The sequence below is a fragment of the Syngnathoides biaculeatus genome, chromosome 5, assembly GCF_019802595.1.
Source record: "Syngnathoides biaculeatus isolate LvHL_M chromosome 5, ASM1980259v1, whole genome shotgun sequence".
Classification (NCBI taxonomy): domain Eukaryota; kingdom Metazoa; phylum Chordata; class Actinopteri; order Syngnathiformes; family Syngnathidae; genus Syngnathoides; species Syngnathoides biaculeatus.
Genome location: NC_084644.1, coordinates 32,648,466 through 32,670,237, shown reverse-complemented (window position 1 = coordinate 32,670,237; position 21,772 = coordinate 32,648,466). Strand labels below are relative to the sequence as shown.

General features: G+C 44.5%; 2 protein-coding genes and 1 long non-coding RNA gene across 6 annotated transcripts in view; 2 read left to right on the top strand and 1 right to left on the bottom strand.

The window, feature by feature from the left end:
* The window catches only part of LOC133500758 (uncharacterized), a 39,553-nt gene extending 36,452 nt beyond the window's left edge, over positions 1–3,101 (top strand). For all 3 annotated transcript variants that reach the window (XR_009795023.1, XR_009795022.1, XR_009795024.1), the window contains 2 exons: positions 2,500–2,650; positions 2,731–3,101. This is a non-coding gene — a long non-coding RNA (uncharacterized LOC133500758). The remainder of the gene's footprint in view (positions 1–2,499; positions 2,651–2,730) is intronic.
* A 133-nt stretch (positions 3,102–3,234) lies between these two features.
* Positions 3,235–16,240, bottom strand: rasip1 (Ras interacting protein 1). Of its 2 annotated transcripts, XM_061819708.1 has the most exons (17): positions 15,983–16,240; positions 15,515–15,611; positions 15,314–15,435; positions 13,870–14,321; positions 12,998–13,246; positions 12,686–12,933; positions 11,362–11,526; positions 10,684–10,888; positions 9,122–9,420; positions 8,807–8,968; positions 7,101–7,141; positions 6,709–6,863; positions 5,703–5,815; positions 5,330–5,618; positions 4,537–4,700; positions 4,306–4,447; positions 3,235–3,800 (listed from the first exon to the last, which is right to left on the bottom strand). In XM_061819708.1, exons 3-17 carry the CDS (start codon positions 15,433–15,435, stop codon positions 3,622–3,624), a joined length of 2,985 nt encoding a protein of 994 aa, XP_061675692.1. In that variant the 5' UTR covers positions 15,515–15,611; positions 15,983–16,240; the 3' UTR covers positions 3,235–3,621. The 2 variants fall into 2 exon arrangements, with proteins under 2 accessions (XP_061675692.1, XP_061675691.1); XM_061819707.1 differs by lacking the exon at positions 15,515–15,611.
* A 1,442-nt stretch (positions 16,241–17,682) lies between these two features.
* LOC133500754 (cytochrome c oxidase subunit 6B1) lies at positions 17,683–20,953 on the top strand. Its single transcript, XM_061819858.1, is given in 5 exon segments — positions 17,683–17,826; positions 18,267–18,381; positions 19,188–19,208; positions 19,211–19,287; positions 20,687–20,953. Coding segments are annotated over 4 exon segments (258 nt in total). The 5' UTR covers positions 17,683–17,826; positions 18,267–18,275; the 3' UTR covers positions 20,741–20,953.
* The last annotated feature ends 819 nt before the right edge of the window (positions 20,954–21,772 follow it).

Here is a 21,772-nt window from a genome sequence, read left to right as displayed (position 1 = left end):
AAGGCCCCTACCCACAGGCCCACAGGTCCCCTGGTCCAGGGCGAAGCAGAAGAAGGTAAGGAATGGAGGGTAAAGGTAGAGCTGTGAAAAACACCGGTGTCCCAAATTGGTGACACCTCTGGCCCTGCCCCAAACGACGGCCCCCAGGACACACAGCCGCCAGTGGGGAGCGGACCGGGCTGGGGCAGGGCACAGTGGTTTGGCGGCAGTGGTGAGACTGCGAGGCTGGATCTGACCTCACAGGGCTTCTTTATACCCCAGCGTGTTTCTATGTGCTCCTCGAAGTCAGGGACATGCTACGAAGGAGCGTCAGATTTGTGTTGATACGTCGATCTGGTGTTTGGGTGATGCAAGCGGGATAAAAACACATTTTCCAGTTGAAGGGTTTTCTCTACGCTGCCTTTTTGTATGACAGTCGTCTGGCTGCATGTGACCTATTTCCCTCGCTGGCCTTCAAGAGCAGTCTGTCTACACCCCCAGTCTGTCTCTTTGCCAGTCTGTGAACTAACAGAGAATCCCCCCCCACACACCCCCACCCCGCTCCTGTGTTTCCTACCTCACCTTTACACAGGACTCAGCTGTGAACAATGTTCCACTCTCTGGCTGTCTGACTGCGTCTGATACAGCCAGACTCTTCAAATATTTTCACTATGAGAACCAAAATTTTTTTCCCCCCCCTCATTTATAGGGAACCAGACTCCATAGTGATGACCCCCCCCCCCCCCACCCCCTCTCCCCTTGTCGAGGAGGCCCTGATACAAAAACAATTTAAGACCACATCACGTTTCAGGTTCCACAATGTGTGGTAATGATGACTGCTTTGGACAGAGAAGAGCCCACACACTTTCCAATCCAATTTCCTGATAGTCTCACAGCCTCTGTCATTGTCCCTGACGTATGACTTGAAAAACTTCCTCAGACTGCCGGTTTTAGGGTGACGTAGGGCTCAGGTAAAATGTTGCCAGATCGCAAACAGAGAGCCGTTGCCAAATGGTAGCTTTTAGTGTCAAGTGTGCAGGACCGTGGGCTTTTTGGGGTTCCTGATAGTGACTCGTGTGTGTGCGCGCTGCACAATCACTGTGGTCCATCGGGGGCCTCGCAGCAGCGTTGCATTACTCGCCTCGCGACTGTTTTCCTCCTCTTTTCATCCTTTTCGCTTTCCTCCTCTGACTCAGCTGTTTTTGTAGGAAACTCCGTTCCTTTGAAGAGTGGAAGAATCTTTCATTACTCGACAGCGGTCCCAAAGAAGGAAATAGGGAGAGAAGAACTGCCCCATTGTCTTCGGCCCCCTTTCCACCTCCTCTCCTCTCAGCCGGCGATGGTAATTGTGCAGGGCTAATTACAGAGAAACGCCACAACAACAGGTGTGGGGATTGTGCACCTGGGCGAAGAAACCGGCCCCCGGTGCGTGCGTGAGGCTGGTGCGATGGCGCAATTCCGGGAGAAAGTGTGCATGACATGTCGTCTGTGTCAGATCACAGGAAGCGTTTGTGTGTCACACACTTACTAAAACTTTACGGTGTTACTTAATCCCAGTCAGGCGCTGCTCACACAAGTGCAATACATCAAACAATTAGTGAAGCGCCAGTCTTTGGCTCCACTTGTGTCAAATTATTCCTTTCAGCCTTATGTCCGTGTGGCATTACTGGAAAGTCGAAATTGACACATAAACACAGGCTGATTAAAATCACTTAATCAGTAGTTCTCTGGTCTGCAAGACATAGCTTGGGGTTCATAATTTGCAATAGATTATTACAGTACAGTGATACCTTGACTCGAGTTAAATTTGGTCCATGACCAAGTTCGTAACTCAATTAATCCGTACCTGTGGGAGATTTTTGTCCTGTTTTAATAAAAAGAAATACCACTATATTGTAAAATATAAATATCGAAAAATGATCAGTCATAATGAAAGAGAATGCGAAGTAATGGACTGTTTTCATAAGGAGTAATTAAGCCAAAAGTCACACACGGGATCGTATCTGTATTCGTTGTGCGCTCCTGAGTCCAGCTCAAGTTAGCCATTTTGGGGCACACGTGAGTCAAGGCGCCACTGTATGTCGTCGCAATTTTTAAAAAGTTCGTACTTACCATACAGATGGGGACCGACACAAATCAACTTAGCTCTGGGCCACTCTGCTACCCGACTGACTGACACCCCACCGTGTGTTCTTTTTCAATGTCGAGTTGGACAAATGAGGCAAGGCAACGTCGACATTTGCAGCTTGGAACCACATACTGTACATACACGGGACTATTATCCAGTGATACAGAAAATCAAATGAAAATAAATCCACTCCTGTTGACAAGTCTAGCAAGAAAGAAACTTGCTTATCGTGACAGAAGTGAAAATATAGTGACCCAAATGGCTGAGTCAGGAATGCTGACAGTGCTTATGTAATCTAGTTTCTTGTTACTGTATTATATAGTGGAGTCAGTGGATATCACCTGTGAACAAATTATTCAAATTGCATTCGTTTAATTTGTTTTCTATTAAAGAGACCAAAATTCTCTGAGAATCCCTAACCCAGTCGCCGCTTGTGATTCATACTCTATAAGCTGTCTTCACTGCGATGTTTTTGGGACGTCTGCACAGTGAATGAGAATACTGGGGAGACGAGACCCAAGGGGGGGTCGCAACAGTGATGAGGTAAGCAGGATGGGTGATGGAGTGGAGATGATGCCGTCTCTGGGCGATAGTGACGTTCTTTTTTTTTTTTTTTTTTTCAGCTTTTTACCGTAATCATGCGAGAAGCTGGCCGGAAGAGAGGAAACCGCTTTGGGCGGAAGCCAGCGTTGCAGAACAATAACTTTGCAGAGACGTCAGAGAGCTTCAGCCCCCAAACAGAGACGCTGATGCACTGTTTTCTTTGGCCTCGTGCTTGATAAGTGTGTGGACTTAACTGGATATGACAGAGGCCGGGTGCAGCAACAAGTCCATGCCACGCTCTTAGTCATTTGACGCCGCGATACCGGCACCACCTGTCTGCCCTTCGTGCTCGGACATCATCAAGGGACTTTACCACATGAATGAAATGGGAAACCACTCCAGTGTGTCACATCAATTGAAGGGAAATTAAAAACTGCGTCTTCACTTTTAAGCTATGACCGTTCTTTTAACGATAACTTGCTTTAGTGGACTTTGCCTGATCATCATTTGTTGCCTTGAGTCATGAGCTGGTATAAAATGCGACCATTATTACAGGAAATGAGAGTTGTGCCTTTGGCGTGATGATTATGTGGCTCTGTGATGGCCTCCTTCGTCAAGCATTTCTACATGCAGACTCATCATTTCATCTTTGAGGGTGGAATGGGTCCACCAGCGCCACCTTGTGGGAAACCTTTTGTCTTTGTGCATCAAAACCCGTTGTCCCACCGGAGAGGCCTTTGCCAAAAAGAATGCAAAAATGCTACAATCAAGACTTTTATTAAAAACTAATAGTTTTATTCAGTATAATTCAGTAAGACGGACAATTTAAGGTACATTTGGGGAACAAAAACAATGCATTCCTCTCACTGTACTTTGAAAACTCTAATCTAATACATGAACTGATATGGAAATGGTTTGACGTTTGTTTGTTTCATCTAATGCGACATCCATAAATCTAACCGGAGGCTCACTCAAAGACGAGTCCTTTGATTGGCGGGGAGCTCGTCCTGGTCGAGCCCCCACAAGAAGGTGCGGAGACGCGTCACTTCCTTCAGGAGGTCCGCGCTCGGCACCGGCTGAGATAAGTCAAGGCGAGGAGTCTCGTTTGGCAGGATGAGAGGAGGGTGGTCCAGGAAGCTCTCAAATATGTCTGAAGTGTCAAACAAGAGGAATAGAATAAAGAAGAAAATAAAACATTCCATTTAGAAGGCCTGCCTGTGGCTGAACGCGGCCGACAATTACAGATGAGTTACCGTCAGCCACTCGCTCCCGCACGCCTAAAACTGCGACATTACGACATTCCATTTCAATTTCCAGTCGCAGCAAAAATAGTTGCTAATGGTCAGCCTTCTATACAGTAAGTGGAGGCTTGTGAATTTGGTACCTGGACCGTCTAGTGGGGGCTTACCCCACCCGCTTAATCAACATTTTCATACCACCACTATCATCCTCCAATTATAAAAGCCATCAATACATATATCAGCACTTAATGCCATGGACATCCTCCGCAGCACTCCTGAAACAATATTTATCTAACATGACAAAACATTAAAAATGAAATAAAATTCATCAGAGATGCTGATTATTATAAACTGTAAATGTATGTACAGATTGCACTCCATGAATTAGATTTACAGTATGTATGAATCTATTACCTCCAGTTAGCTCTGCGCCAGGTGGGGGAGCCCAGGAGACTGGGGGGGCTCTGCTCGGTCCCAGCTTATAATGAGTGAGAAGGTGGTGCAGTTGGGCAGGGCTGAGCAAGGCGTGATCCTCTTGTAAACTCTTCCAGGAAGACTAGAAGAGAAATGAAAAAGTTTGACGGGAAAAGAAAAAGTTTGACGGGAGGTCAAAGTGGGCAAAAAAAATGAGAAAAATCATATTACCTGGATAAGACGGGTTTTAGGAATGCATAAAAAGTTGACAATGACGGACAGCTTCTTCATGAACTCGGAGGCAATGTCCCCAAGTCCCGCCCCCTGGAGCCAATCCAGGACCAAGTCCAAGTTTGTACGGATCTGCACGGCTCGGGACCAAGAAAAGAGTCCATCTTTGGGAAAAAAAACACACATTTAACATCTCATCTTTGGATTGCAGTTCACTACAATCTGAGTATGATCCATTGTTTCTTTTTTTTTTTTAAATGGTAATCAGAAATAGAAAAAAAGAAGTGACGACTTTTTTTTAAATTCTCAGTAATGCACCAAAATAAAGACCTCCTCATTCAATTCCGGCTTAGATCAGTTATAGTACAAACTCTGTAAAACAGGCCAGACTTTGATTTTAATATTTCAGTGATTGTGCTAATGTGAGCTGGAAGTTTGGTCAGGGACATTAGCAAAGCTATTTTAGCTTGCTAGCTGGCAGAATCAGTCAGCCGAGGCAAACACAATGTCATAATACAATGAGTGAAAAAAAAAAAATCAATAAAATAACAGCGTATTTTGTAAAGGAAAAAAAATCTACTTCATTGTTCTAAAAGTATTTGTACTTGATCACTTCCCACTACTGTGAATCTCAAACTGCTTCCCGTTTTTTCATTTTGTATTATCGAGCCGAGCCTACAAGTGAACATTTTCGATTCGACGAGCAACCAAACGAGTCCGTTTTTCTTTATTGATTTTCAATTGGCAATTGTCAAACCGCAAAGAAGGAACGCCGCACGCGGTCACTTCTCACCTCTCTCCAACAAGGTGTTGAGCAAAGAGGTGTTGGTGAAGAAGAAGAGGTAGCCGAAGGTTTGGGAGGTGAGCGGCGGGGAAAGGCAGGCCTCCCGGGAGAGCATCAGGGACGAGCGGTACACCTCCACCAGCCCCGCCACTTTGTGCGGCAGGGCGGACACGTCGTCCACCTCCTCCTCTCCCTTCTCCTCTCCCTCCCCTCCTTGCGCTGCGGCCTTTCCCTTCTCCTTCTCCTCGCTAGAGAAAGGGTTGGTGTCCAGCAGGGCAGGGAGGAGGGAGTACAAGGTCTTGTGGACAAGGGAAGACAGGAAGGGGGGGCTCGTTTGGGTGCAAAGCGGTGAATAATGGTGACGCCGTGGGTGGTGGTTTACCTTTGTCAGGTGATAGACGCACTGCTGGAAGGTGTGCATGATGACGTCGTCCAGTTGAGCGAGAGCTTCTGAGCAGGTGTCCATGTCGGCCGTCAACACTGGATCACCTGGGGCTGCAGTATAAACATCCATGACGATAGATTAAAGACCAGACTATTTTTTTCCCCCCTCTGAATTAATCACTACCTCAGCTTTCAGCATGACGTTGAAAATAACTACTTTGCCAATTATGGAGCGGGTAGGAATAAAGGAGAAACCCATTACATTTTGGTGTGGAACCACCAGAGGTATTTTTGTTGAGGTTCATTTTTGGACATTTTCCTCAGTTTGTCATTGAATAGTTCATGAATCTTAACGACAAACAGCCATGCACCATGGAAGAGTTGGGCATGTTTGGTCTTGGTCTGAGTCTGGGCTTTGCTGAGTGCCATCCACAATCAAACTCAACTCCAACCAGTAAAAGTGGCTACAAGTCAAATAAAGTTCAAATGTTGTAGCATCTTTTTCCTGACATTTTGTTTCTTTTATTAATTGGACACTCTAAATTGCCCCTAGGTGTGATTGTGAGTGCGGCTGTTTGTCTCTGTGTGCCCTGCGATTGACTGGAAACCAGTTCAGGGTGTAAACCACCTCCTGGCCGTTGAGAGCTGGGATAGACTCCAGTGGCCCCTGTGACCCTCGTGAGGATAAGCGGCAAAGAAAATGGATGGATTATTTCAAGCGGAAGCCCCAAGGTTTTGTTCCTACACTGACTGCTATTTTGAGTTTTTGGAGTTTCATTGTTTTCTGTTTTCGCCAGTTACTCCATCTTTCCACATTCCAAACAACATGCACGTTAGGTGCGTTGAAGATTTAATTGCACATGTGTTTGAATGTTAATGTGACTTTTTTATTGTCACTATTTGCCTTGTCAATGAGTACTGGATTTCATTACAATCCGCAGATTTCATGTTGTTTTTTTTTTTGGGGGGGGTTGTAGTTACTGTAGTATTGTCGTGATTCTCACCTTCAAATTCCCACTCTTTCTCCATGACCTCCACTTTAACCTGGAAGAAGTTGAGGAGCTCAGTGGCATTGGACATCCAGAACATCAAGGGTCTAAGGTCCGACGACAACTTCTGGACATTGGCTGTGCTAATCTCCACTTCTGGCTCACTGGAACTGGACACAACAGGTAATGCCATTCCAAAATTAGTTCCTTACATAATTTTGAAACTTCATGGCTCGAGTAATAACAGCCCGGGTTATTTTTACCCGACTCAATTTCGCGACTTGCTTTCATCACACCACAAAAATGTAGCGCAGTCATAACAGCGCAAGGACAAATGTATCGTGAATCGCTTAGCCGGAGGCTGTTAAATGAAGCAAACATGACGTTGGAACAAAAACTGCTCTTACTTTTGCGTGGGATGCTTATCCCCAAATTCCTTAATGTTATCCTGTAAAGAGATTTGGAGAGAGAAGAGAAGAGAGAGACATCTGGGCTTAGTGAAGGTGGAGGAGGAGTGGCAGGAGTCGGGCCCTGCAGCCAGCCCCATTACAACACATTTTCCAGCAAGAAGGGAGTGACATCAGCTCATCCCTGCTGGTCTCAAAACTTAGCCGACCGCAATGACGAGCATATTGTATGTCTTAGTTTCTCCTAATCAATTTGCAAACGGTACACTTTCTGGTGATTCATTTCTGATTGCAAAAAAAAACCCAAAAACAAAAAAAAACAACAACGAACCATGGCTGCGATGGACGCAAAGGCCACATTAGCTGCATTCGCAAATCAACTGAGTTACATTTGCAACTTAATCCATCTCGTATACCCACAGAATGACGTTGTTAAGTGTAGAAACCATCAACATTATCCAGAAAAGCTACATAATTCCATGAAACTCTTTCAAGTGTATAATACGGAGTAGTTCAGGATCAATGTCGTATAATAATAAACAGATTGTTAGTCAAAGTTTGCTGTGACAAGTTTTACTCTAACCGACCAATCACGTAAGCAAAGCAGAGCAAATTTATTTGTATATCGCATTTCATACACGAGGTAACTCAATGTGCTTTACATGATTAAAGGCATTTGAAAACAAAGAGATAAAACATTTAAAACGGGATAAAAACAATAAAAATGACAAAATATAAAAAATAACAGTTAAAACCGCATACAGTGCAAGTAACATGATCAAAAAGTGGATATATTCTAAAAAGCATGAGAAAAAAAAAGAGTTTTAAACCTGGATTTAAAAACATTCACAGTTGGGGCTGACTTCACCTCTGTTGGCAATTAATTCCATTTGTGTGCAACATAATAGCTAAATGCTGCTTCACCATGTTTGCTTTGGACTCTGCGCTCCACTATTTGACCTGAGTCAGTCGATCACAGCGCTCTGTAAGCATTTCTTTCATGTATTCAGGACCTAAATCATTTACTGATTTATAGACCAGTAGGAGAACGTTAAAATCTATTCGAGAGCTGACCGGAAGCCAGTCCAAGGACTTTAGGATTGGAGTTATGTGCTGACCACTTTGTTTTGGTCAGAACGTGAGCTGCAGCTGTTTAATACTCTTTTTTGGGAGTCCAGTCAGAAGACCATTACAGTAGTCAAGTCCACTTGAGATAAAAGCACGGATGAGCTTTTGCTGGTCTGCTTGACACATACAAGACTTCACTCTAGATATGTTCTTCAGATGGTAGAAGGCAGTTTTTGTGATTGACATGACAGAGAAATGCAGACGTTGTCGCGTTCCAGTGGCCTGGCTCTGTGATGACAAATTCAAAATCTGATCGGTGAAAAAAAAAAAAAAAAAAGCGTCCTGTTGCTCATTAAGTTTCATTTCGCTGAGCCAGCACTACTGATTCTGAAGACCTTTGACAGACATTGGTTGACATGGCTCAGAGTCTGAAATCTGATCCAACATCCTCGTGTATTGGAAGCATTAGTAAACATATTGTTAGATTTATACCTCTCTGACTGTATGAATAAATATTGAGCATTAAGGGCAACAGTTTTCCAAACAAGCTCACTGGTCCAGATTCAATTTTGCAGGCGTACCTGAAAATGTGGTCAATTTGTTCATTGGGATGTAACGTAGAGTTGAATGTGACTTACCCACACAATTTCTTTGATCTGATTGGCCGCCTTGAGCAATATCTGCGGCGTGAGCGCAGGGTCGAGGCACTTGGACGCGTGGTCGATCATGATTGACAGCAGATAGGCCGGCGCCAAAGGCCCTCCTCCGGAGTCGGGAGAGGAGTTTTTCGACAGGATCTCCTAAGAGGCAAGTGAGACACACAATCTCGGACAGTGTTCTCACAAACAATGAACGGGTTTATCCGTAACAAGTTCTAATATTTAAATTATTATGAAAGCTTTTTCTTTCCGGCCCAATACTTTTGCAGGCCACGATACGTATTCCGGGCTCACCTGCAACAAGGCATCGGCGTGCCGAGGATGGAACTTCAGAACAGACTCGGTGGATCCTAGGTAGTGCTTGAGCGCCTCTTGCTTGTCGGCCAACCCCGAGGAGCAGCATGGGTGCGAGCCGTCCGAGTGCCACGGCAGCGTCAATGCCAACGGAGGAGCCGGCGTGACTCGGGGGTCGCGGTACAAGAATAGGAAGTGGTTCCCGAGGCCGATGATATCGCCGGGTTTTAGGACCGTCTCCCTGTAAAGAGCCACCCCGTTGTGGGTGACGGCACCTCCTCGGAAAGGTCGGATCAAGGCTGAAATAACATACGTACAGTAGATGAGAGAGGAATACAGTAGTCCTTAAACAACCAATGCAGAATGTAGTTTACAGTCACTCACTTTTGAAAAATGTACGGGTGTGGTCAGTCATGCCCGCAGATATAAAGTTGGGGGTGTGATTAGGGATGGAACTTCAAGACCTTAAATGGGTGCGGTGCGACTGCCGGAGGAGGCCGGCTTGCGAGATCGCGTCTTTATGTGCCTGCACTCGACGTATTGGCCACACCTGAATCAAGCGACCTTGGTGGAACTGAATTTCCTTGACATGGCTCATTCTGATTATGTTGATGCGCTCGCAGTACGTGAAGCAGCTCGGAACATGTGCTAATGGCATCACTTCCGTACATGCTCAGTACGGTTAACTTGCATTTCCTGTTACCGGGTGAATACTGATTGGTGAGGATTCAGGCGTGTTCTGTTACCAACCTTTATGTAATAAACACGTAAAGTAATGTCAAGACTACACAAAATAAGCGACGTCTTTCAGTGTACATTTTTTCTGCCCGTAACAAATTTTACGTGCGTAATTTTTCGTGCTCAACTGTGCAGATTTGCGAGTGCGATGGCGTGCGGTCGTGATTGCGCACATCAAATGTGAGTGAAACAGTTTAGAGGTTTTTTTTGGACAGTTACGATAATCAATATCCATCTATCAATCCATTTTCTGAACAGCTTAGCCTCAGTAGTTTTAAAAATATGAGCCACTACCAAATGGTTGGAATGACACTTGATTTATAAAACAAAGTATACTCATGGTGTAAAAGTGTTGGGCTCACAGTTCTGAGGACCCGGATCCGATCCCGGCCCCGCCTGTGTGGAGTTTGCATGTTCTCCCCGTGCCTGCGTGGATTTTCTCTAGGCACTCCGGTTTCCTCCCGCATCCCAAAAACATGCAACATTAATTGGACACTCTATATTGCCCCGAGGTGTGATTGTGAGTGCGACTGTTTGTCTCCATGTGCTCCGCGATTGACTGGCAACCAGTTGAGGGTGTACCCCACCTACTGCCCGTTGACAGCTGGGATAGGCTCCAGCACTCCCTGCGACCCTCGTGAGGATAAGCGGCAAAGAAAATGAGTGGGTGGGGTATACTCATGGCAGTAAAGAGTAAGAACAGTGACTTTTTTCAAAGAAATACACCACTCAAAAGTTTGAGGTCATTGAATTCACTGTATTGACACCCCTCGCTGTTGTACTGCACGAGTACATCGAGACTGGTTTTGTAATGCTGTGTATACCTCGCCCAGCGGGTGTCTCGGGAACAGCAGAATCCCTCCTCACAAGTAGGTGTCTGGCCAAGAGGTCGGGCGCAGACAGGAACGTGTCCACCTTGAGGGGCTTCTTCCCCTTCCTCTCTCTCTCTTTGTCCTTCTCCCGCTCCCTCGCTGTTGCTTTTCTCCCAAACACGTGCGTGTGTCCCGCCATAATATACAAAACAAAATCCTAAAGAAAGCACACAGCAGCGGGGAAAAGGTGAGGGATCCCTGGGGGGTCTCTCGGTTCCTATCAGGTCTCCATCGGCTATCGAGGGTAACAGAAGGGAGTTGATACGATACAAAGTGTGTCACAGTTTGCTACAAAGGGGACCTGTATGAGGTCATTGTGCGAGATGGAGTGATGTGTACACAACCTCTTGTGTTTCGGGAGGGGATGTTGTCCAGGCATTGCGCTCGTCTGGAGATGTTTTGAGTCAGATGCTGGGCGTGAGAGGCTCGCGGTGAGATTGCATGCAGCGATTACAGGCATGCAGGTATGATGTCATGACCTGGGCGTGTGCACGTGTTTACGCTGCACCCGAACTTTATTCATCACCTCAGTGTTGTGGTTGTGCTTATAGCGTTCACGTTGCTACCTGGGCTCGTCTGTTGGTTACGCCGCTGTTTGTGAGCGTGATAGCATCGGTTAACGTGTCTTGCCTTGCTCTGGTCGTAACCCTGCAGCAACAGGAAGTAAGGCCGATCCGTAGGTGGAAGGATCAAACTTTGGGACATCAGCTCCAGGTCGCAGCTGGAGTAGTCCTTCTCCTCCTCCGGCTTCTGGTGGGTCCAGCCGACTTTTGCCTCTGCCTTTGACGCTCTGATCTGAATATATCGACACATGCGCAAAACAAAAGAACACCGCAATTAGACAAACAATTATGAATCAGTTCCTCTACCAAGGACACAACCAAGAAATTTTTTTTTTTAATGACCATAGGTTTCTTTATAAAATAAAAATGAGCCAAAGATAAGTCATTTTCAAAACTTTGTCCACCATCAATAGGGACTATAAAGTGTACAAGTCAACTTTCTAAAAAAATAATATTTTCGGGAAATGGTGTGGTTTTGGACGTCCTCTTATAAGTGAAATATGGCTGGCTTCAGAATGAACCAATCAAATTCAAACTCATGTTAAATGTCAGTAAGTGCACATCTGCACCCATTTAAAGTGTCAATGATTCACCCAAATTAAGTTTTGATGTTGTAGTAGGCTTTTCCTGACATTTTCATAGTTATAACCTGTGGTCTGCAAAGATTTTACATAGTATCGGAGGTATCACATTGCTTTAAGGTGTCAGTCAGAAGAAGGGTACAAAAGAATTTCCAAGGCATAAAATAAAGAGAACACAAAGAAGGCAGGACCCAAAAGAACACCACACCTAGAGTAAAATGTGGTGGGGGTATGTTGGGGCTTTCTTTCTTTACCTGGAACTTGAGCCCTGGTTTAGGTGGATGGAATTAAGAAGAGTTCCAAATATCTGTTAGTCACAAAACTTTCATGTTTTTGCTAGAACGGAGACACATGCCCAGTAGTAAGCGGGTGTGCACACTTGTGCAATCACATTCAGTTATCTCCCCTCTAAAAGCTTTTTTTTTTAATTTATTTCAACTGAGTTGTACAAGTGGCAGCACTGGCTAGCGCAGCTGCCTCACAGTTTCGAGGTCGAGGGGCTTCGGCCTTCCTCTGTGGATTTCGCAAGTTCTGCTTGGGTGAGTTTTCTCTGGGTACTCAAGTGGGCTCCTGGGTTCTGTGCACCGGACCTAGGAAGACCAATGCCTGTCTTCTAGGGATATGGCATAAAAAATAATTTTTGCTGGATTTACGTAATCGTGGGGCACTCTTTACAGTGTTGGTCGGACTTATGGGGGAAACTTTGGTAAAGAATGTATGTGTCAAGTGGACCAAACACAAAAACAGCCCACTTTGAAGACGATCCTGACAAAAGGCCCTCTGAATGTTCTTGAGGTTCCAGTGTCTCACCTCTCCTTGCTGTGGGTTGATCATGCTCACAATGTTTTTCCTGTCCAGCACCGTCGCTCTGTTGTCGTTGGCGGGCCGGCTGCCGCCTCCACGCGGGTCATTGTTAACGTGGTTGCCTTGGCGGCGCCTCAGGCTGAGGTTCATGTCGCTGATGCTCCTCCTGAGCTCCGAGTTCCTTCCGCGGTGGCCGCGCTCGGCCTCCTCCGCCGCGCCCCCTGACGACATCCTGCTTCGCCTCCAGCGCACACCTGTTGGCCAGACAATCCGAGAATGAGCGCGAGGTCGCGTCACCGACTCCCGGCTTCGGCATACCTTGGTAGCCCTCTCCCTCCCTCTCCCGCTCCCTCTCCTGTCTTTCGTAGTCTTCCTTCCTCTGAATTTCAAAGCGCCGCTCGAATCCATCCTTGGGCCGCCACATGTCCGCCAACAACAAGGGGCACTCCCATGGGGCTACATTTCTCCGACACTCCGTCTCCCACTTGATAGCTCCATCTGGCTGCTGGGTGGGCTTTCCGATGACATCACACAGAAGGAAGTCCTCGGGGATGTGTTTCTGGAGAGCTAAATGGTGATGGAGGAAGGGTTTTGGTGCCATTATGTTTGCATTATGTCAGAGGGTTGGGTGCGTTACATAATTATGCGCAAGTCGTTTAGTAAGTCTTCGAGTCCCAGGTTACTGAGGCAAAACTCGAGTTGAATGGAGTCCTCTCAAAATTTCGATTGAAGTCAAGCGATCTTGCTCTGTCTGAGGATGTTCAGCTTTTGGGTAAAATTTCAGGATGACCTGCTCTTGGGTCGCTAAACTGTGAATTTAACACCATGTATCATTTCTTTGTGGTTTTGTAGTGACGGATGAAATCAATATGTTCTTCTTGATCTGATTTGATCATAAACATTGCCCTCAAATCCAAACCTAATAATCTCAGAGGCTCCCTTCGCGGTACTTGCTTCATGAGGTGGCCTCTTGGAGTCCTATACAAAAATACCTTTTTCAAAACCAAAACCATGACATAGGTCTGGGTCAAGTCTGAGGCAATTTGAGTTGCATGAATACCGGGTCAAAGTTAAACCTGGTTTTGCACAAGTCTCAGGCATAAAATTGCCGATTTAAGCCACCGTTTCACGTCATCCCCATCTGGCACGGGATGCTTTCGTAAACGAATGCTATTAATGGATCATAGTACCTGCATCATCTGTCTCCTCTCGTTCTCGCTCCGTGTAGCGAGTGATGACTTGAGCGATGAGCTGCCTGGCCGTAGAGTAAGTGTTGGCCAGCAGGGAGCGATAGTTAGCACCGCTGGATAGGGCATCTCCGTAGATCTTGATCAGGCCCGGAGCTGAAGAAACGGCCGGGGGAACAAAGTGGTGAGAGGAGGAGGCCGCCGAGTGGGCCCAAAGGTCTCTCTCCCTCTCCCCCACCGCTCGGTCTCGGTCGCTGTTGGAGCGCCCCCGCAGGAAGAGGTGGGAAAGGCGCTTGGCGCGCGACTGGGGCGCAGCCGGCCGAGGCCTGAGGAAGGCCGGGGAAGGAGACGGCGACGGGTTTGGGGAAGCCAGCGAGGGAGTGGAGTTAGAAAGGGAAGAGGAAGGAATGGAGGGGGCCTCGTGAAGGGAGGCCGCGTCAGAGCTGGTGGTCGACCTGGAAGTTAAGACGGGAGAGGAAGAGGAAGAGGAAGGGCCCGGTCAGCTGTGAATTATGTCTGACTGAACAGGGACAAACAGCGATGCTCAAAATAAAACGGGCACGGTTACAAAAGTGGAAGGATACACTGGAAGTGACCGTGGAACACCATCAGGCCATTCATTTTCTATAGCGCTTGTCGTTATAAGGCTCACGGGCGAGCAAGGGGTACACCCTGGATTGGTCACAGGTCCATTGCAGGACACATATAAACAAACATTTACACTTCTGTGGACAATTTCGCTTTCTGTCGCACTAACATGCACTTTTCGGAACGTACTGGGATAAAACCTACGCGAACTAAATGCACAAATTTGAACTCCAACATCCTGACTGTGAGGAAAACCAGTTTAATATGCATTTCTTAAATGATAAATTTGATCAAATGCACTTTAATTACTGTATCTATTATTAACACGCTGATCATGTTAATGATTTCTCTCCCCAGATAAATATCAATATGCAAACGCATGATTTCTACAAGTCTCTGCAAGTCTTTACATTTTCTAAGGCTCACTTCCATAACATTCCAAGGAAACAGCAATGTTGCGTCACTTTTGAGCTACGATGAGAACACGCCAGTGAGCTACTCATGTGGTCCTTGGCTCCCGCAAGCGTCACGTTGGTGACCCCTGATTTAGAGTCTTTAATGAACTTGAACATGCATGTTTTTGGAATGTAGGAATATAAGCCAGAGTACACAAGGAGAACTTACAAACTACACACCGGAAGGCCAGAGCTGAGATTCGAGCATCGAACTTCGGAATTGTGAGGGAGTCGCGCTAACCACTATGATAATTTGTCTCGATTTCCATACTTTGCAACTGAGTTAGACTGTTTTGAGAGGTCATCCGGTGCGCGACTGAAACTCATCCACTTACTGTACTTTGCCATACCTGGCGGTGAACACAAAATGACACCGTGAATGAGGTTCAGTTCAGTGGACTCACTTGACAGAGACGGCGCTGGGCCAGCGACGCCCCAGCTTTGCAAAATGTTTCCTGGGGGAATTGATCCAAAGACCTACTGGGAAGTGGAGCTTTCTTACGCGAGGACTGCCTGACCCCTCCATCTGACACGTAAACAAGGACAAACAACAAAAACAACAATTCAAAGACACGCATCCTAAAAAGAAAATACACTAATCGCACCTGGATTCTGCGTCACGCCGTGTCAGCAGTGCCAGATATGAAACAATGTAACAATAGAATGATGTCACCGTCAAGAGATATCAACAGGATGAACACGCTGTAAGTTGTCAACATGTGGAAATAAACACGGCAAAATCAACCCAAAAGCAGTTCCTGAAAACTCAATGATATTAAACAGGAAGCATCCGTTTGCTGGATTCAGGTCCAGCTGGAAGGGAAGTGTCCCAACTCGAAAGTCACTTCCCCGCCATTTTCATCAAAATACATTACTGGCAGAATAATCGTATCTCAAAAATGTTTGCGATAACATTTTAATCTCATCTCACTATATTGTACTTCAATGGATTGTGATTGCTTCCAGGCAGAAGAAGACATTTTAAATGATGTTCAAAATGTACATCCGTATATTTGAATTAGCTATTTTTAAACACCTCTGTGGCTTAAATAATAAAAGGATTCTTTACTCACCCACGGTAACTTCTAATCCTTCTGGAATCTATTTTTTTCGTACCCTCAAGGCAAATACGCAGTTCAAAGTGTTCCAACAATCCTCAGTATTTTCCGTTCCCGGTGATGAAATTCCATTTTTTGTAAGTCTGTCACACATCTAGGTGTGCGCTTCTCCAGTTCCTGCCGTCCATGAGTCTCGTCTTCTCCTCAGTATGAACTATTTTGAATCCACTTTGTCCGAGTTCTGCTCGTTCTCCGAAGCCCTCGGCCTCTCTGAGTCTATAGATAGCGAAACGGGCCCATTGTTCTAAGTGACAGAATTTCCTTCCTTTGCAGTGGACAACACCTATATCCTGACTGAGAGCGGGAGAGAAGGAACGACTACTATGAAAGTGGGGAAAAATGCAAACGGGCACTTGGACCTTTCAGAACCGCGCTGAACTCCAATGAATCGTACTCGTAGACATTTGAGGGGAAAATGGAGGGACACGGGGCATCGGTTATTCTCTTTGAAAGGGGAATGGTTTGGTTTCACCAAAAAGAGGATGAGGGGAAGTCGCGCACAGTGAGACAGGACGTTAGAGGGAGACACCTGTGACCTTTGAAGGATAAATACGACTATCAGCCAATCCCAGTAGTGGGTTCCGGTGCCTTCGCGGTCCACGTGGCTCATCGCAGTAACGTGGACTTATTTCAGGCTTTCCACTCGTTATGCTATACAGTTCCAATACTCTGCCTGATGTATGTGAGCTGGGGTCAGCTCCATCCATCCATCCATCCATCCACTTTCTTTTACTACTGATCCTCACAAGGGTCGCAGGGAGTGCTGGAGCCTATCCCAGCTGTCAACGGACAGGAGACAGGGTGAATAGAGACAAACAGTCGCCATCACAACTAGGGCAATTTAGAGTGTCAAATTAATGTTGCATGTTTTTGGATGTGGAAGGAAGCCGGAGTGCCCGGAGAAAACCCATGTAGGTATGGGGAGAACATGCAGACTGCACACAGGCGGGGCCGGGATTCGATCTCCTGTCCTCAGAACTATGAGGCCAACGCTCAACAGTTGCGACAATGTGCCGCCCTGAGAACACATTAAGCGCAGTTTCCCCAAAAAATGTATTGTTGTTGGAGATATTGTCCACTAGAGGTCGCACAAATGTTTTTTTTAATCGATGTGGAACTCACCATGATTGTATCATATCACAACACTTTTGTTTTGTTCGTTCACTGTCACAACTTTTATGTATTTTTATGTACACGTTTAAAAAACAGGGGGAGAACTTCACCCTCTTTCAGAACACTTAAATTAGTATGTTTTGAGAAGTCGGTCAATTGGGCTTGTCAAGATTTCGAGATGGATGTGAATATGTGGAAAACTGATACAAAAGGTACATGTATAAAACTGATTCATAACATTATTGAAGCTGCACTCACTTCTTACTAAATGTAAGATAGCTCATAATGATTCGCAATGAGATTTTAACAAGATAATATCAATAAATCTTCTGAGAATCAATTACTACCACCAAAAGAAAGGGAGGCGGGAGGGGGGGGGGTGTTGTAATATCCTTGATCTATATTTCATTAGGCCACGTATAAGGTGGTCCAGTCCACTTGACATCAAATTGGGGTGAATATGCCCCCTGAACAAAAATTAATTTGATATCTTATTTTATTGTGGAAAAAAAGGGTTATAACAACGATGATAATAATAAACCGCTTGTGTGTAAGAGAGTATTTGAATATTGCGTCGGTGGAAGGTCATCTGCCTGCACCGTTTTCGTCTCAAGTTCCCAGCATGCTGTGCGGCTCGAACAGGAAGAACATCCCTCCAGAGAGGACACAGCTGAAAAGCGATCAAGGTTAGTGCGCCTTGCCACTCAAATATAGCTTTTTCTTCACACATTTGGTCTATTGTGGAGTTTTTAATGACCCAATACAAGTTGTGGAAATTAGCATTGGTTGCTGTCACACTAATGTCCCTTATTTCCGCTCAAAAACTTTAAACGCGCTCGTGTTAGCATCTCAGTATTAGCAGTAAGGCTAACTCGGATTCGTAAGTACGCGGCCGTGTTGTCTTTTCCACAACATGCACTACATTGCTTGTTTGTATTAATATAAGTCAAACAAATACTAAGCTAATATTGTGGTGGCTAACTCATCGCCCCTTGTTGGTTTATTCATAGCTTAGCCAGCTGGCAGTGCATTATGCCGAGTTCACGTCAAAGCTGTTTTATTTCCCTCCAGTCGAATGCACATAACTGTGTATTGTTGAAATAACGTGACAATATCTTGCCCGAAGCTTGCAAACATGTCTGAGACAATTGAGGAGAAGATCAAGAACTACAAGACTGCGCCCTTCGACGCCCGGTTCCCCAACACCAACCAGACCCGCAACTGCTTCCAGAACTACTTGGGTGAGCCAATAAAGACATTAAAAATGCATCTAATTATTCTCCTCTAATAAGAATATACCTAAATTCGTTTTTAATTAAATGTGGAGCAGTGCTCTTTACATTTGTGTACAGGAGGTGAAGTTTTATTCTCGTTGCACTTGCAAAGCTATTCGTAAATAGGAGAGAGGCGCAAGGTTAAATTCTCTGAACACTATGAAGCTTATGACGCTCAACAACCAAGTCGGTTCTACTGCAGCCCACTTGATAGATATTCTCCAGTTTTATGGAAATTCCAGTTCTCTGAATTTTATTTTTGTTATCAGTGCTTGTCATAGCAGGCCTTCCACTTTGTCATTCCTCAAGCACAGACCTGTTTTGATGGCATTACTATGAGCAGCGTACATTTTGCTAGGTCTCGGAGCAATGTAACACTCATAAAGCTCCTCGAACTCCAGTTAGGGTCAAAGATGGTTATTGTCAAGACAGTGTCACAATGCTCGCGCAAACGCTCTAAATATGTTTTGTTTTTTTAATTGAAAAGTTTTCAGGAGGATCTTTTTTCACACAAAGTATCACAAATGATAGAATCTGTTTTTTTTAATTCCACAAATCTAGTTTTAAGAACAACTAATCATACATCAGATTTCCAGTTCTATGCTAGAACAATTTAATCCAAAGCATTCCTTTCTATTATCTAAATTTATCTTTATGCATCCCTGCTTATTTTTGTGCATCTCAGACAGGGTACTCTCATCAATAAAGATGCCTTATGTCCCCTTGGGCTATTATAATCAGTATGGCAAAGTTTTTTTCATTTTTACCCACAGACTTCCACAGGTGCAACAAGGCCTGTCAGCCAAAGATCAGGATGTGGCCCCCTGCGACTGGTACAAGAGGGTTTACAAAAGTCTTTGTCCCATGAGCTGGGTAAGGTGTACATTTTTTTTTTTAATAGCAGAAGGCTCAAGTGAATATTTTTTTGATTCACTATATCAACCTCAAGGCTATATGTTTGAGTTTGTATGACTTAGGAAAAGGTTAGGAATCACTTTTTTTAATGGCAATTATAAAGGAATGGTACCATATTCTAAGTTTTAAGGTAAAACTTGTGGATGTTCTAATGTTAAAAAAATATAATTTTAGGAATTCAAGAAGTTCAAATATTACAAGGGAAAAATAATTGCAAATAGGGTTAGGTAATTTTGTAATTTTTTTTTAATTGCAATTACAGGGGGAAAAGTCATCCTTATGAGAATAGTCAAGGCAACATTTTTTTTTTTTTTTTGAGAAAAAAAATTCTGAATTTCAGTGATATTACGAAACGTCAATGTTAAGATACATTTTTTTTCACCCAAATTTTTTTCATTCTGAAAAAATATAATATGGTTAAGAATAAAATTTGCAATGTATTTACAATGCTCAATATTGGTCATTTAGATAAAAGATTGAAATTTTGTAATTAAACTACACTGCAAAAAGCATTTAATTTTTTGTCTCACTATCTGTTGTCAAATGAGACTAAACCTAAATCAGAGAGACACTCATGGAGCTCCACAAGATGGCCTCATCCTTGGGTGCAATTTCTAAATGTTTGAAGGTGGCATGTTCATCTATTGAAACAATTCTATCCAAGTATTAACATCATGTGAATGTCCAGCCATCACACGGATAAGGACGGAGACTGGTCCTGTGTTTCAGAGATGAAACGTGTTTTGGTCCGAAATGTGCAAATGAAACCTATAACGCTGAAGACCTTGTGGGGCTGCTGGATGAAGCTGTTAAGTGCCATTATCCAGAGTGAAGTGGGTCCTTCACCAATATGGGCTGAAAGTCCACTCAATGAGAATGAAGCCATTACTCCTTTAAAAAAAAAAAAAAAAAAAAAAAAAACTTAAAATACAAACAAAAAAAAAACGGATTACATTTTACAAAAATCTACCAAGACAAAGATCTTAACTTCTGGAGATATCTCCTGTGGTCTGGTGCGGCTGTTTGGCCAAAATGACCAACCTTACATTTGGAGGGGGAAGCTTTTAGACTTGAGAACACCGTGCCAACTCTAAAGTTTGACCTGAAAGGACAGATTTGGTCTGGCATGACTTCAGACAATGAGACAAATCATCTTTCTGCACAGTGTATGTAAACTTCTCGCTTCAACTGTAAGATCACATATCCTTGTAATATGCATGTATTCCTTTGATTGATTCCTCCGTCTCAATAAATTAGCTGAGCATGTGATAGCTTTTGTTTGAGATGTCATTTCTTTGTTGGGGAGCGTACCAAAAATATGTGACCGGTGGGTTATTTGTTGTCATGTCTCCCGCAGGTTGCCAAATGGGATGAGCAGATAGAGAATGGAAGTTTCCCAGGAAAGATCTAAAATATGACCTGTTATCTGTCAGTCCTTTCCCAGGCCCTTTTGTTACCTTGTTTCCTCTGTAGTGTTGTGAAGAGCGTCGAACAGCTCACTTCATCGCCGCCATCGTCTTCAGTGGCGCTACTGTTAACTAAAGCTTTGAACGCACAACATGTGTACAGTCAACTCTTTTTTTTGGCATTGTTTATTCAATAAACAGTGCACAACAACATGAAATCATTTGTAATCTTTTCTTTTCCCTCCCCTAGTGTACATTCCAATCCATCCTAATCATTAGATTAATGCATTTTATTACTCTGTCTGATGTCTAAGAGATGAGGGGGGGAAAAATGATCCTAATATGTTTAACATTTTTGGTAATTCACCACAAATTCATTGGCCCTGTAATTTCACAGTTCAACCAGGAGATGTCACTGTTTGGCCAGAGTTTTCCAGTTATCTGGTTTAAAGGTCCACTGTCATGAAATGCATCGTTTTTTGTATGTTATTAATGTAAAAACAGCAGCTGGTATGGACCCATCCGTTTTCTCACCACAAAACATGATTTTGATGTATATGGATTTTTGTAACTCCTACCATGAAAATCCTCTCGAGGAATTTGTTTTTGAGAAGAAACAGGAAGTGACGTACAAGTCGGTAGCACACTTAGGCGGGCTCGTATGTTTCTGTTAGTTTTACCTGTGGGAAGGTAGCTCTTTGTTATCTTGGTGTTAGCCAAAATGCCGGCTTGTTATATTGCTCAAACACTCGGGAGGATGGATTCGCTCTTCATAGTTTTCCAAATGACTGTTCGTCGTGAAAAATGGATTGCACAGGTGCAAAGGACAAGAGCTTTCTGGGTTCCAAATAACAGGTAGGTACGTATAAAGCTACAAAAAAAAAAAAATAGTTTGTGGGGGATGGGGGACGCGGGGGGTGTAATCCGTAAATCAGGGATGCTAAATGTGTTGATGTGCCACCCTGGCCAAAGCCGTGATCGGTGGACATGACGCCGCCAGGGTGGCTCATCTCCACGATGTGGATGGGACGGGAAGT

Bases quoted from the DNA above. Each gene is read 5' to 3' on its own strand.
- rasip1 (XM_061819708.1), bottom strand. From the start codon at position 15,435: ATGGAGGGGTCAGGCAGTCCTCGCGTAAGAAAGCTCCACTTCCCAGTA. The intron at 13,247-13,869 runs GTACTATGATCC...ATCACCATTTAG, and splicing joins AGAGGAGACAGATGATGCAG to CTCTCCAGAAACACATCCCC. The intron at 5,816-6,708 runs GTGAGAATCACG...TTTATACTGCAG, and splicing joins GAAAGAGTGGGAATTTGAAG to CCCCAGGTGATCCAGTGTTG.